Genomic DNA, 16,579 nt, shown 5'->3' on the forward strand with positions numbered 1-16,579 from the left:
CATTATAATATGAATTCTTAGTATTGATATATATTGTGTTATATCCTCATACTTCCATGGAAGCTGAGAGATAATGGTTTATGAGGCTACTTAGAGAGTTCAGAGAAGAGGTGAGATGTGAACCAGCCACCTCTTAGTTCAGCACTAAATTTTTAAGAGCAAGTTTATAAGTGTAAAAGGATGAGCAACAAACAAGGACTTTGAATCAGACAGTCAATTGAAACGTGTGCCCTTTTCTCCTCATAATCAGAGCATATGGACAGAAGTGACTGCAGCATTCTCCTCCACACTATTTCCTGCTGCTTAAACTGCCCTGAAATGCTGTTATTGGGTCTGTTTGCAAACTCATGGCTGCACAGAAGTTTTGCAATAGAACAAATAATAGCGCTGAGTGTGGTTGCCATTCACCCATCGGGGAAAGAGACCTCCTGCCCCCAGCAGGCAATGCCAGTTGGCATTTCAGGTGCCAGTGGGAAGAAAAAAATTAAAAATGCGCTCAGCAACAGTGTGACATCACTTCTGGGAAAAACCTAGAAGTGATGTTATACTTCTCTAGGAATCATTGGAAATACTATAGTTTTACCTATTCAATTCCTAGACAGGGCGGATGTCACTTCTGAGGAAAAACTGGAAGTAATATCAGCCAGAGGGATTGCCATTCCTAGAAAGGTATGGTGTCACCTCTAGGGTTTCCTGGAAGTGACATCACATTATGGCCACTCTCCATGCCTCTGCCTCCCCAGTCTCCTACTGATTGCCAGGAAAGGAAGGATGCAGCTGCTTCTGCCCACGAGCCCTTGTCACAAGAGAAAAGAGCATGCATCAGTCTGGGAGTGTCAGGTCTTGCCAGGTATTTCCCCCTAACACTTCACTGCATTACTTAGGTGTATGAATTAAAGTTGTTTTTATTAAAGAAAAATACCAGTATCAAGATGCAAGGACGGGAGTATTGGCTGGAATGGCCCAAGGCAGCAAAGCAAGGTTAACTATAGGTCACAGTCCCCACACCATGCAGTGGGAAAGTCCTTTAGAATTGTGGCGCGCAGAGCCTGGGAAGAGAGGAGGAGGGAAGGGATGAGCTCTACTTAGTCTCTTAGAAGCTTGGTGCAGTGTCTGCTGTAACTTCAAGGCCGAATTCCCAAGCCTGCCCGGAAGTCATAACCAAAACACCTGCAAGATAAACAGCTAGCAACCAGTCAGCAAAACAGGTTTTATTTTGCATGTTCTCAGAGGCATATTAATTACTCTAGCAAGAAACTCATAACAAATGACAGATATGCTGGAACATTTAACTGGAGGCTTATCTGACATTCTGCCCCCCCCAAAGGATCCATCTAACCCCCTGGCTTCTCCAGGTATTTCTTGTGAAATTGATGTACGAGCTTAGGAGCATTCACATCAGAAGCTTTGACCCACTCAATATTACTCTTATTGAAATGAATCCATTGAATCAAGTAGTACAATTCTCCACATTTCAATTTAGAGTCCAAAATATCCTCAACTCTGTAGTGAGATTGACCATTCACGATGGGGGGGGGAGGGTAGGACCCCTTGATCTGGATGCCACACATCAGGGTGCAGAGTTCTCTTCAGGAGGCTAAAATGAAATACTGGTTGAACATGTTTTAAGTTCTTCAGCAGTTTTAATTCCACAGTCACATCATTGATCATCCGAAGGACCTCGAACAGTCCCAAATATTTCCACCCAAGTTTTTTACTCAGTTGCTCCCCCTGAGGATTTTTGGTGGAGATGTAGACTTTATTTCCCACTTTCAGGTTCCAGGGGGCAGAGCGCTTTCAATCTGCTTGTTTCTTGTAGTCCTCTTTGGCTTTATCCAGAGTTGTTTTAATCTCGTCCCACTGGTTAGTTAATTTAGTCCACCGATGGTTGTTGTGGGTTTTCCGGGCTGTATTGCCGTGGTCTTGGCATTGTAGTTCCTAACGTTTCGCCAGCAGCTGTGGCTGGCATCTTCAGAGGTGTAGCACCAAAAGACAGAGATCTCTCAGTGTCACTCTTATTGACACTGAGAGATCTCTGTCTTTTGGTGCTACACCTCTGAAGATGTCAGCCACAGCTGCTGGCGAAACGTCAGGACCTACAATGCTAAGACCACGGCAATACAGCCCGGAAAACCCACAACAGCCATCGTTCTCCGGCCGTGAAAGCCTTCGACAATACAATTTAGTCCACCATTCAGTCAACCTCCCCTCTTTGCTCTCATCCGGGGTGTGTACAAAAGGCATGGCCTTGCCCTCAAACCCTTGACCAATTTTGAAGGGGGAGGCTCCTGTGGAGCTGTGTATACTGTTATTGTAACAATATTCGGCAAAACCCAGTAAGTCTGCTCTGTCACTCTGCTGATAATTGATACAGCACCTTAGGAATGGTTCCAACACCTAATTAACACTTTCGGTTTGACCATTGGTTTCAGGATGATGGGCGGAGCTTAACACTTGCTCTATCCCTGCCACCTGCAACAATTCCCTCCAGAACTTGCCCACGAACTGTGTCCCTCGATCAGAGATCACCTTATCAGGAAACGAATGCAAACGTACCACATGTTGCATGAATAAAGTGGCCAACTTCTTGGCTGAAGGTAGTTTGGCACGTGGTATGAAGTGGGCTTGTTTCAAGAATAAATCCAACACCACAAAAATCACAGTCTTTCCCTTAGAGGGGGGAAGGTCCATTATGAAATCCATGGACATGGTAGCCTACGGCCGAGCCAGAGTCTCAAGAGGTTGCAACAAACCTGGAGGCTTCTCTCCCCTTTCCCCACATTAAACACTTGGCAGGTGGACACATATTGTGACACACCTTACCTCATTTTGGGCTACCAAAATTGTCTTTGTACTAGGTGTAAGGTTTTCAGGTATCCAAAATGCCCAGCCAATTTAGTATCATGACAACTTTTCAGCACCTCTCCTCTTAGGCTGGCAGGAATGTATAGTTTCCCTTGCCTGTACCAGCCCCCGTGCTCGCACTGTTCCAGTTTATCCTTGGGCATTTCCTCCTCCTCCTTTTCCACTTCATCTTTCACTTTTTCCTCCCACTCCATGAGAGCAGGCTGCGTTGCCTTTCACCTGTTGCCTAGTGATGACCACCCCTCCCAGCTGGGTGGGCAAGAACATAGTGTTTACCACCTCCTCCTTTTGACTGTCATGTTGAGGGAGGCACGAAAAGAAATCTGTGAGGAAGTTCAATTTGCCTGGGAAGTGCTTAAGTACAAAATAGAATAAAGAGAAAAACTCCGCCAAGGGGATTCGGTTTCGTTTTCCCGGCCATGTTGGATACTCCTCTCCGCAGGTCCGGGAGGAAATGTCCGAGCAGCCTGACCGGGCGGTTGACCCGTGAGGGTTAACCCCCAGGACTCCCAGTGAGGGAGTCAGGGTCCGGGGCGCCGCGGGAAGAACCCCCTGAAAGCAATGCAGGGGGTAAATTGCCCGTTTGCTCCAACGGAGGCCGGCAGACTTGCGCAGCACATCGTGTGCAGCCGGGCCACGGAGAACGGCAAAGAGCAGAACTAGGCGAAAGCCTGTAAGTAAGCTAATCCCTTCTGTTACTACAAGCGTACGTGAAGGATTGGTGGGATCTGAAGCTAAGAAGGCTCGGGTTTCTCCCCCGTCACTGAGTTTCAGAACTTGGTCGGCGGTCTCCCCCCCCCCTAAAATGGCGATGAAAAAGCAGAGTCCCGCTTTGGGCAAGTCAATCTCGGCTGCCCTGCAGGGAAAAGGAGAGTCTCTTGAGGATCTGGTGAAGCGGTCGGTGATTGAAGCCATAAAGCCCTTTGTTGACAAGCTAAATAAAACAGATCAAAGGGTTGGCTTAATTGAAAGCGAAGTGAAAACCATTAAGGAAACAGCGGGGGGGGGCAGAGAAGTCTGCTCGGGAAAATGCGTCACTCGTGAGGGCAACAAACAAAGAACTAAAGCTGGTGGAGAACCAGCTGATCGGGCTACAAGTGGAACGAGCACAAACAATTTTGCGTCTCCAGAACATGAAAGAGGAGGAAAATGAGAATTTAAAGGATCTGGTCTCGAAACTTTTGGCGACACCCGCGAGGGCAACTAAAGAAGAGTTAAAAAGTGCCATCTTGGAAGTCCGTCGGGCTTCTTCAAAATATGCAACGAAGAGTCAGCTGCCTCGCGAGATCATCATTGACTTCTCATCTAAGAGGATTCGGGACACTATCCTATATAATTCATATAATGCGGATCTGGACTTTCTGGGTAATAAGGTTAAGATATTGAAGGGCGTTCCATTCTTAGCTCGGAAAAGAAGATTTAAATACAAAGGGTTTGCAGCTCTTCTGAGGAAACGTGGAATAAAGTTCAAATGGTTATTTCCGGAAGGTATCTGGTTTAGTTACAAAGACCAAGTTTACAAGATAACATCAGAAGATCAGCTAAGGGACTTTGAGGGTCAGCATCAAGAGTTCCAGCAAGATGCTAAACAAGAGGAAAAGGATTCCAAGTTTGAAGGGGGAGGGGAGGAGGGAACGAGCACGGCGACTGCAGCTGTTCAGAGAGAACTGCGTCCGAGGCCCAGGGGGGGGAGGAAGACCTAATCTTGATTATAATCTGTATTTTGCAAGGTCTACCAATCTAACAGTATTTTACAAAGTTTTGATTTTAAACAATGGCAGTATGAAGGGAAAGCATTATTTGTAGATGTAGTGTCTGTGTTGTTATGTGCTGGTTTTTTTTCTCTCCTTCCCTCTGCCCCCTTCTTTATTTTTGTATTGTTAGTAATTAAAATAAAAAAAGAGAGAAAAACTCCGCCAACCATAACTGCTTGTGTAACGCTTCCAAATTCTTATGATCAGTCCTCACCTCAAATGGCATTTTAGCACCTTCTAACCAATGTCTCCAAGTGCACAAAGCCAATTTAATTGCAGCCACCTCTTTGTCCCAGTGCTGCTCAGTTTCCGAAAAAATTTTTGACACATAGGCACAGGGGTGTAAATTTCCCTCCTCCTGTAGAATCACGCCCCCCCCCCCCATTGCAACATCACTGGCATCCACCTGTGCCACAAACTTGTGATTTTCATCGGGGTGTCACAGGACCGGCTCCGAGGTGAACAACCACTTTAAGCACTTGAAAGCCTCCTGTCATGCCTGCAAGCATACCTGCCGTTAATGTGTTTTGCATTGTGTGCTGATCATAACTGTTTGTATTCTGTATAACTCATCTGAGAGTGTGCAAACCGTTAACATGAATTGTACAAGGAGAGCCAGTGGGGCCTCAACATTATCTGTTGAAGATATGTGCTTTCACTTTTCAAGCTTGTCCTTGAAGGCAAGCTGCTAGCAGCGAATGTTGTATCTTTGCCCAGAGCCTGGGATATTTTTACTTTGTACTTCACTTAGTCTAAACTAATCAGTTCCCATGTAACTTCTTTGGGGTTTCGCACCAGAATGTCAATGGACCCAAAGGGTGGGAAATTTCCCTATAATTAGTAATACCTTTGTTTGAATTGTCACTTCTGCCAATTGCCACCTTTGTGTGAACATCCTGAACTGTATGGATCTTAATAAAGTTGCTTCAACTGGAACACCTCTGTGTTAACTCTGGAGAGCTGGAGGGACCTAACTGCTAGGGACTGACACCTCCTGACACTCTGCAGTCCATGCTAGTTTAGCGCTAGGCTTCATTCCCTGAGGTCCCTTCCCCTTGGTTTTTAACTAGTCAGTTAATGGCAGTGAGATTTGGGCAAAGTTCTTTATGTAGGGTTGGTAAAAATTAGCAAACTCCAGGAGCTTGCAGCTGCCGTCGAGTTTTGGGGGCTTCCACACCACCATGGCTTGAACTTTTGCTGGGTCCTTTCCCAACCCTTGACCCAAAACTTGGTAGCCGAAACAGTCCAGCTTTCTCTTATGGAACTCACATTTGGACAATTTAACTGGCAACTGGTGAGCATGCAGGGTCTTTAGTACCTCCCACACTAGTTTCACATGAGATTCATCATCTTGCAAATATAATCAAATCATTTAAGTAAACGACTGCCCCTTTGTACGGATATTTGTGCAGGACCTCATTGATCAAATTCATAAAGACCCCCGGAGCCTTGATCCGTACTCTAAAGTAAGTGTCTCACAAGTCCAGTTTAGAGTATAGCTTCCCCTTTGATAGCTTCTGTCCGGGGATCAGTTCAATGGTACAGTCGGTGGCTCTATGGGGAGGGAGCTCATCTGCTTCCTTTTCATCAAACACTTGGCTCAAGTCCCAGTACTCAGGAGGGATCTGATCTCTCTCCTTTTTGTCAATAGAACAGCTTCTGGGATAGGAGGGGCAGCTTTTCTTCACTTCTCATTCCATACATGGTTGTGACACTCTTCCCTGGGGAAACACAGCTCTCCAGCCCTCCAGCGTACATAAGGGTCATGATCACACAGCCAGCTCACTCCCAATACCAGGGGAAATTTAGTAGCTGAGCAAATTATAAATGCCCAGGTTTCCCAATGGCTCCCCATCCCCAGGGGGATAAGTTCAGTCTCGTAACTGGGAGGATTCCTTTTCATCCTAGACCCATCCATTTGCTCAAACATAATGGGATGGGCAAGTTTTCTCACCTCCAGCCCCAGTCCTGTCACCAACGCAGGGGTGATTAAGTCTCTAGTACATCCTGAGTCAATTAGAGCTCTTACTCGGATATGTGTCCTTCTTCGAGGGTTCACTAGGATAACTGGCAAATAGAACAGGAGCCCTTTGAGTCTCACCTCTTCAGATGCTGGTTCTTTGCATCCTGCTGGCGGGGCCTCCTCACAGCAGGTTGTCTTTGTTTCCCGCCGGCAGGCTCTTGTCCTCTTCAGCCCCAAACAGGTCACCACTGGATGACTCCGACTTGTCCTTCAACTTCAAGCTGCTAGCTGCTTCGTCCCAAGGGCACGTTAGTTTCTTAGCGGTCTTTGGTGGTTTTGTCGGGGCCCTCTGGGCCTTGTGTCCTCTCTCTGAGGCTTCCACTCTCTGCCCCGGACATTCAGCTGCAAAATGGCCTGCTCCCCCGCACTGTCAGCAGAGGCCTCGTTTAAAGTGGAGGACTCGATCTGCCACTGGGAGGAGACTCCTGGAGTGCTTCCTCTCTCAAGCTCTGACATCCAAGGGGGGGAGTCTGTGCTGACCCACTTGGTGCTGCATCTGCAGTAGCTTGACAACTTGATCCCGGTTCTTGATTTCACAGGTGAGTTGAATCCATCCCAGCAATATCTGAGAGTTGTCTTGCACCAATGCCTTTGCCACCAAGTCTGGGTTCAGGCCCACCCTGAAGAACTCAGTCTTTACTCCTTCAGTCCAGTCTCTCACTTTGGCTGCATACTGCCGGAATTCCACAGCATACTCTCGCAGGGGACGGTTGCCCTGCTGCATCTGTTTCAGCTTGGTCCTCACCCTTTTCTCTTTGAGAGGGTCCTCAAACTGTTCCTTCATAGCTCAGACAAAAGCCTCCATGCTTCTCAGCTCCGGAACTCGGGTGATGTACAGGGTTACATACCACTTCGCTTTGGGGCCCTCCAGCTGGGATCCCAAATAGCTTACTTGGCTGGCTTCATCCAGGAAGGTGTGACACCACTCCCTGAGAACCTCTGGGTCAGTCTGGGCAGGGCTCTCTGATTTGGACAGTGGGGGCTTAGGTATAGTTGGTGGAGCTGCTCTCCCTTCAGTCATTCTCATGTATTCATTCTCAATCTTTTTTAAAAATTCAGCCCTTATATTGATCTATCGATATAAACATGCACAAAAAATAAAAAGGGATGTATGTGCTGTGATGTCACTGATGATCACTGATGACTACAGCACTCTTACTTGAAAACCCTGATTATTTAAGGCACATGCAGAACAAAATAAACCCACTCCACAACTGTAAAAATACAAAGGGAGGGCAAACATGTGGAATAACCATACCCAAACTGATTCTAGTGCTTGGGGATTGACTGCTAAGAAAATCAGGAACAAATAGAGTGTGCAGAAAAGTCCGTTAGTCAGCATAAGATCACAGAATCACAGAGTTGGAAGGGGCCATACAGACCTTCTAGTCCAACCCCCTGCCCAATGCAGGATGAGCCTAAAGCATCCCTGACAAATATTCATCCAGCCTCTTCTTGAAAACTGCCAGTGAAGAGGAGCTCACCACCTCCCTAGGCAGCTGATTCCACCTTTGAACTACTCTGACCATGAAAAAGTTTTTTCTAATATCCAGCCGGTAGCTTGCTGCATGTAATTTAAGCCCATTGCTTTGAGTCCTATCCTCTGCTGCCAACCTGAACAGCTCCTTGCCCTCCTCCAAACAACAGCCTTTCAAATATTTAAAGAGAGTCCCCCCTCAATCTCCTTTTCTCCAAACTAAACATTCCCAAGGATCTTAGCCTTTCCATGTAGGGCTCAGTCTCCAGACCCATGATCATTTTAGTCACTCTCTTTTGCACCCTCTCAATTTTATCCACAACCTTTTTGAAGTGAGGCCTCCAGAACTGTATACAGTACTCCAGGTGCAGCCTGACCAAGGCAGCATAGAGAGGAACTATGACCTCCTGCGATTTCGATGCAACGGCCCTTTTGATACAACCCAAGACTGAGTTTGCCTTTTTTGCCACCACATCACACTGACTGCTCATATTTAGTTTACAGTCCACTCTTTAGTATCTCTTTCGCATACACTACTACCCAGAAGTGTATCCCCCATACTGTATTTGTGCTTCAAATTTTTGTGGCCCAGGTGTAATACGGTGCACTTGTCTATGTTGAATTGCATCCTGTTCACAACCGCCCACTTCTCCAGAGTATTCTTGTTGAATTTTAACTCTATCTTCTTGGGTGTTTGCCACTCTTCCCAATTTAGTATCATCAGCAAATTAATGAGTACCCATTTACCTTTTCATCCAGATCATTGATAAAAATATTGAAAAGTACCAGGCCCAAAACTGAGCCCTGTGGCACCCCACAGGACACCTCCCTCCGATCTGATGAAATGCCATTGACCACCACTCTTTGGGTGCGGTCCTCTAACCAGTTCCCTATCCACCAAAATGTCCTATAGTCCAATCTGCAGTCTTCCACTTTACCCATTAGAATGCCACAGGGAACCTTATCAGAAGCTTTATCAAAAGCTAAATTGAATTGCTAAAACATAAATCACACTCTAATTATTCTTTTAAATCTGTTTATAGACTTAGAATGGTAAAGAATCATATTATCCTGCAAGCTTTGTCTCTCAGCTAAGCTTAGTTCAATAAATGAGAGAGAGTGACTGGCCCAAGTCCTCTCAGTTCGTTTCATGGTGAGTGGGAACCTGAACCGGGCTTTCCCCACTCCTCAGTCCTAGTTCAACAATCTAACCACTATGAAACACTGACTGTCTTCAGAAAGCAATAAGATTGCTAACAACCTGGAGAAAAAAATGTCCCATTCCCTTAACAGAAGCTTAAAGGGATGTTATTTACACCCATGTCAATAAAAGCATCAACTGTCTATTTTCACACTTTAAGGCTCTATTAAAGGACAGGACATTTTGTCTCCAGGCTGTTGGTAACCCTAGAAATCAACATGTAACAACATCTGCTCCCCACTGAAATGGTACTCTAGGATGAGTTTAATATTATTATGCAATATATATGTAATAACACACACACATATATTATATGTGTATGTGTGTGCGTGTGCGTGCGTGTGTGTGTGTAATGAACTTAGCTTTAGACCAGACACATAACACCTTAAGGTTATTGAGATGGTGTGAAGCTATGGAAGAGAAAGTTAAAGCACAAATGGATTTGATAAAATCTATAGGTTCCCAAGAAACCAAGAATATGGGAAATATGGAATTTCTTCCTGAACGAATTGACCTTTTAAAGCCTTTCTTGGTAACAACAAAGCCTATGGGGCATGGCATACCCAAGAGAAACAACTGATATGATACTGACTGTAAGGCATTAAAAAGATCACTTAGGACTGGAGCCTTTACAGACAGTTTAAAAATTTGAACAGAACAGAGGTATTTTGAAACTGAAAAAGGAATATAAAAAATATTGAAATTTAAGAAGTTTGAGGCCCAGAAAAGTGAATGGGAGTATTTATTCTGGGCTGTAAAATCAAAAACTGGGGGGGAAATCTGGATTCTGATAGGATTAAACACAAGGTTCCCAGTACCTTGCCACATTTCTGCTGTCGTTTGGGAAGCTTTTTTTTAAACTTCTATCTTTGCAAACAAAAATAGAGATTTGCCAGATGGCATACCAAAGCTGCCACCTGGTATGAAGGAATGACCCCAGTAATGGCCAGTAAGGTCAGGATTAGAGATGGACACGAACAGCAATACGAACAAAAAAAGCCACAAACAGCCCAATCTGCTGTTTGCGAACAAGCTGTTCGTGAGGCCCCATTCTAAACGAACAGGTGGTCGTTGCAAGCCTTGTTTGTTGCTGTTCGTCTTGCTGTTCATCGAGCCAGACAGTCTGGCACCTGCAATCAATTCCCTTGGCAACTTAGGCAGGGATTGTCTGAACTCCTGCTGTTCACCTGGAAACCCCAATCTAAGCACAATTTAGCTTGATAGGCTGGTCTTCCTTTCAAGTGTGGAGCTCCAAATTTGTTACAACAAGGGAGCAAAGAGCAGGGGGAGAGGGGCTCCCAGCTCTGACTTAGCAGACAGTGGAGAGGGAGAGAGACAGTTGCTGTTGGCATTTTGACAGAGAGTGCATTGGAGCTTGAATTTTCTTTGTGTGTGGTGGGATAGGAATCTACCCCTTCAAGTTCCAGGGCTGCTGCCAGGCTCTGGGCAAAGCTATTATTTATTATTGGTACCTTTCCTGCTTCCTGCTCAGGACAGGTTTCTGGGAGTGGTGCGGTAGGGATCTTGACTTGGATGATGGCTCGAGGAGAGCCTGCTGGCCCCCCCGAATAGCCAACCACAAACATGTTCATGAACAGGGCCATGTTTGTGGTTGTTCGTGAGTCCCTGTTCATGGATGGCAATGAACAACGAACATCATGTTCATTTTTTTTCTGTTTGTGCCCAGCTCTAGTCAGGATCTTAATCAAGCAACAAAAAAAAAGAAAAGAAAAGCAATTGACCGTGACCTAATACCAGTGGAATTATTTAAAATGGACCCCGATTGATGGGTGCAGATTTTGGCTTCAGTTTTTCCTGACATAAATAAGGCAAGAAATATACCCGAAGTCTGGTGCAGTGCGATAATCATCCCAATCTATAAAAAGGGTGATCCAGTGGACCCGGCAAATTCTCCAGTAAGTCTGTTATCCACCATAGGAAAACTTTATGCTGCAATGCTTTTTGAAAAGCTTAGATCCTGGGTTGAATGAAATAATATTCTGGGGAATGAACAGGCTGGTTTTAGGAAAGGAGCAAGTACCATCGATCATTGCCACACATTCCAGTACATGGTAGACAAATATACAAGTTCTGAAGAAGGCATTTTGGCAACTGCCTTCATGGATCTTAAATCAGCATTTAACACAATCTCTAGGCCCTGCTTACGGGAAAGCTGAGGAAGTATGGCATTGAACTACATCTCCTTTACTTAATACAACAACTATACAGCTATCCTACTGCCCAAGTTAGATATGGAGATTCAGGACAGCTATTTGAGCCATTTACCTTAGATAAAGGTGTTAAGTAGGGGTGTATTCTTGATAAAGGTGTTAAGCAGGGGTATATGTTCAACTCTTTACTTAGGTATTGCCCTCTAGATGCAACTGCTGAAGTATTTTTATCATTTGACAGTACCAAAGCTCAGAAGAGCTTTTACTCAGGCAAGAATGAATGCTCTTCCCTTGGCAGTTTTGGAAGGTAGATACAGGAAAGTACCATATGTAAACAGACCATGCAAATGCCCATATGATAAAATTGAAACCATTGAACATTATAGAGTGTCCCATATTTAATTAGTTGAGGGCTAGCTTAATCATTCCTCTACTTAAAAATATGGAACTATCTAATATGAGAGTGCAGGTGACATGGTTATTATCAAATACAAATGATTCCATTACTCTTTCTGTGGCAAAATATATAGGGGCAATAATTAAACACCAGAGAAATTACATTAAGTAAGATTCTTTCCATTTTAATTTCTGTTTAAGGCAATAGCTGTATGAGCAGTGATAGATAGATAGATAGATAGATAGATAGATAGATAGATAGATAGATAGATAGATAGATAGATAGATAGATAGATAATTATTCTAACATACTCAATTTTAGAATGAACATAATGAAGAATGACCATTATGGGATCATAATAAAGAGAAGAATAAAATACTCACAAAAGTCTTGTTGGTGGACATTTCGCATTCGTATGATTCTTACAGTGAGTATATAGCAAGGTGATGCTGCCCTCTGGAAAACAAGGCATTTATAAATAGATGAATCTTTGAAGTACTGAATGTACTTCTTGAAATTTATACTTGAAAACCAATGTACTATATAACAAATATAAAATGTCTGAACATAAAATAAATAATATTACAAAACTATTAGGTAGCCAGGCAAGACTGATCTTGTCAGATCTTGGAAGCTAAGCAGGGTCAGCCTTTGTTAATAATTGAATGGGAGACCTCCAATGAAGACCAGGGTTGCAGAGGCAGGCAATGGCAAACCCGCTCTGTTAGTCTCTTGCCTTGAAAACCCCAGCACTGGCTGCCATAAGTCAACTAAAACTTAAGGGTACTTTCACCACTACTGATATATCCCACAATGTGACCCCTTCCCTACAATATCTCTAAGCAAACATGATCACTCTTCCAGATACACTTACTCTCCAATAAATGAATAATATTCTTAAATTATACCGGACTGCAGTTCTCCCCTGCTTCTAAAATGTTACAATATGACACCAACCAGAGTCATGCCTGGTTGTTTCCCCCCATGAATTCTGGGCCACATGGGAGGGGAACAGCTGGTCTGGCAGCAGCAGTAGCAACATTGGCCATTGAATTACTCCTGTCTGGGGAGCAGCATTTTCACACCCACAGGACACCACCATTTTGCTCTTAGAGTGCATATTTTGTCAACATTTTCTATAATTATCAAGTCAGCATTTGGAATAACATCGGAACTCCCAGAACTGCAGTTATTCTTTTGGTGTAATTTTATCAAAACAGAGCCATTATTTAAATCCCTCATTTAAAATTATGTTAATAGAGTGGGGAGGGTATCCCGACTGGAACCGCTATTTGCTCTGTATGACAAATCACTCAACTACCCATATGGGCTTGTTTGTTTTTGAAAACACATAAAAGCTGCATTCACATGTTCAAGATCCACTGTGAGCCAATGTAATGGTTAGAGACTTTCAGCCTAATCTCACAGGTTTGTTGCGAGTTTAAAATGGAAGAGGGGATAATTTTGTAAGATGCTTTGGGTGCACATTGGGGATAAAGGCAGAGTATAAATGAAGGAAATATATAAAGAAATGTTTCAGAGAATACAGTACATACATCAGCTTCTAGGAATTAGCCAACGCACATATACTTTTCAATAGAAACCAGGGATAAATGAGGGGCTTGTATCACATGTTCGGCTGTATATGCATTGAAAGTAACATAAGAATTAATCAATACCCAAATTTTTAAAAAATCAAATATACGCTGTACATGGATTGTACATGTGTTCTCTGTAACTTGTGAACAGGGCTATTGTCTCTAGGATCAGGCAATTTACATTGGCCAAGTGGCATAAAAGAAAATCAGGCTGTGCATGAATCTCCATGCTTCAGCCTCGAGGACTGAATTAATTGTTACAGCTCCCATGAGGAGGATGCAAAAAATTACTTCGTTGTGGGGGTGTGAGAGTCATAACATTTGCAAGCCTCTTACTTGCATGATCAGATGAATAGTTACAAGCTCTGCCACATGAAACTCACCTACAGCAATTTCCATGTGGGGGCTTTATTGTATGAAGCAGCCCTGATTGAGATCTATGGAAGCAAATAACTTAATGTACATGTTAGTCTAATTGCAGTAAGATAGCAGGAGCCATTTATATCCCATTGTGAGATGCATCTTTTGATTTATAGCCAACTGCCCTTAATCATCTCATATTTTTCTGTATAAACTGGAAATTTTCGGAGAATTTTGAATTATTCAGAAATAATTAGTCCCTAAATGTATATAGGCTTGCCTCGTCAGTATCATGACATTCAGCGAGACCAATTTTCAAGACCATGTGCTTAGGATCAAGCTGTGAAGCTGTAATTCTGAACATCCTTACATAGAAATAAATTTCAGTGGAAACAATGAATTTGGGAGTGCACTGGATTGAGAGGGCAGCAGTCACATACAAAACTTGTGTACAACAAGAACAAAAAATAACATTAATCAAGAAGATAAAGATATGAGAACTAAGGCAATTTCTCCAGTGAAATTGTTCCAGCAGCTAAAGAGGTATTTGCAATTTCTGTTAGACACCTACTGTGCCTCAGTCTCAAAATGAAGGCACGTTCTCCATTAGGTAATTTGGTTTCATACTCTTCACTATGCACAGTACCTTATAGTCAGCAACATCCTTCTGAACAATTTGCTGGTGCATCAATTGCACTTCCAACATTCCCGAAGTTTTTGTTTTGTTGTTTAGAACCTTTAAAAGTAAAACAGAAAAAGCATCTGTGACATTGATACACTGCCAAAGGACCATCCCTTCCCATTTGAGTTTGTCCAGAGGTTAAGATCTGTCTCAGAGGTTCTGTTGCTTGTACATTGCAGGGCCTTTTCAGTATTAGCATCAAGGTCATGGGACTCTATTCACAGGGAAGAACATTCCACCATGTTGTTTTGGGTGGCTTTGAGTGTTCAGTTCCCAGTCTGGCTCTCCTGACACTGACTTTTTATTGTTTTTATAGATAAGCTTCAGAAACGAACTTTAACCAGGATTGAACAAAAGAGACAGTGAGTACAACTCAAGAAGACTTAGAGAAGTAAAGATCACTATCTCCCTTAATGGGCTTGATTTTTGCTCAAAGACTGAAACGTTTTAAAGTAAAGAGACAAATCCTCAAAGCAAAGGACATTAAAAGTAGCGGGGAGTGAAGATCTGTGAAATTAACGATTTAAAGAGTTTAAAAAGAGCAAAAGGAACTTTTTGTTTTGCATACCTGTGGTTTTGGAGAGGGGGAAGAGTGTGGGAAGTGGCTGAAATATCATGAGAAGTGGATTGCCTGTAATACAACTGAGTGGTGGCTAGAAGGGCAGGAAGTCGGCTGGAGCAGAGGAAGAGAGACAGCGAGGGACAGAAGACCCGAAGAGGAAGCGGAAGTTGGCCATCTTGAGTGTGGGAAGGGCAGATGACTACATGTGAACTGTGTAACTGTGTATCAGAGAAAAGCGTCCGACATTGATAAAACGAAGCGGAATACACCATTTTGGATAGGGGAAAAGTGGAAGGCAAACATAGAGAATACCATTGAGAAAAAACGCCCGACATCTTGACTACTGGAAAAAGATAAAAAATTTCCCTTTACATTCTTTTTATATTATTGGACAAGACTGATTTAATTAAAGTAAGAAATATAAAAAAGGAAAGACGGAGTTGAGGAAGAGAGCCGATTCGTGAGGTCCTAAGGCAAGTCCAATGGTGGGGAAAAAAAGATAAAGACTGGCAGGCAGCAATTGAAAATTTGGACAAAAAAATAACAGAAGGTAATAAGGAAACAAATGAAACTATACAAAAGATGCAGGAAATGGTTCAAGAATTGCAAAAGCAAGTGAAAGTCTCTCAGTTGGATTTAGTGAAAGAGATTAAAGAGGCAATAAAATCAGAGGTTGCAGAATTGGCAAAAAGTATTGATGAAATAAGAATGGAACTCCAAGCTACACAGCAGAAGGTACAGGAGGTGGATGTGAAAACGGAAGGTTTAAGAGCAGAGGCAGCTGGAGTGAGTGATAGGGTTGTGGTAATGGAATGCAAAGCTATGGAAAAGCAGCTTCATTTAAGAGGCATTCCAGAAGTAATGGCTGGAACTGCCATGAAACAAGTTACTGAAATAATTGCAGAATTTTTAAAGAGCAGGAAGAAGTGGCAGCCAATTTAGATATTGCCTATAGAATTAATTCCAAGTATGCAGAGCAAAAAAATTTGCCAAGGGATGTTATTGTCCAGTTAACTACCAAAAGAATGAAAGAGGAAATTCTCAGAAAGCATTTTGAATCCCCATTGGTACTTGAAGGGAAGCGTGTTCGAATTATGAAGCAGCTACTGAGATCAGTGCTGCAAGATCGAAAAAAAAATATAGGGATCTGACTCAAAAGTTGAAAACCATGAATATAAAATATAGATGGGAAATACCAGAAGGGTTGAGTTTTGAGTTCCAATCTGTGAGGCAAGTTATTAAATCAAGACATGCAATGGAAGTGTTTCTGGTAGAGTATGAAAAGGACTTATCAAAATCAACCCGATTGTAATTATGGAATACAAATTATTATCATGGAATGTAAATGGACTTAATTCACTCTCAAAGAGAAAAGCAATATTTCATTGGCTGGCTAAACAGAGATGTAATGTGATTTGTTTACAAGAAACCCATATACAAGAATAAGATGTAAAATATTTACAAAATAAAAAATTAGGGAAACAATTTG

At 43.0% G+C, this 16,579-nt stretch overlaps 1 protein-coding gene across 1 annotated transcript in view; it reads right to left on the reverse strand.

The window, feature by feature from the left end:
* LOC129323398 (cytosolic phospholipase A2 epsilon-like) overlaps positions 1-14,552 on the reverse strand; it is a 96,693-nt gene extending 82,141 nt beyond the window's left edge. The window contains exons 1-2 of the mRNA XM_054969931.1: positions 14,493-14,552; positions 12,272-12,344 (exon numbers count right to left, since the gene is read on the reverse strand). Of these exons, the coding sequence (XP_054825906.1) occupies positions 12,272-12,344; positions 14,493-14,552 (133 nt within the window). The remainder of the gene's footprint in view (positions 1-12,271; positions 12,345-14,492) is intronic.
* Between the last annotated feature and the right edge of the window lie 2,027 nt (positions 14,553-16,579).

This window comes from Eublepharis macularius, chromosome 2 (genome assembly GCF_028583425.1).
Source record: "Eublepharis macularius isolate TG4126 chromosome 2, MPM_Emac_v1.0, whole genome shotgun sequence".
In the NCBI taxonomy this organism is placed as follows: Eukaryota; Metazoa; Chordata; class Lepidosauria; order Squamata; family Eublepharidae; genus Eublepharis; species Eublepharis macularius.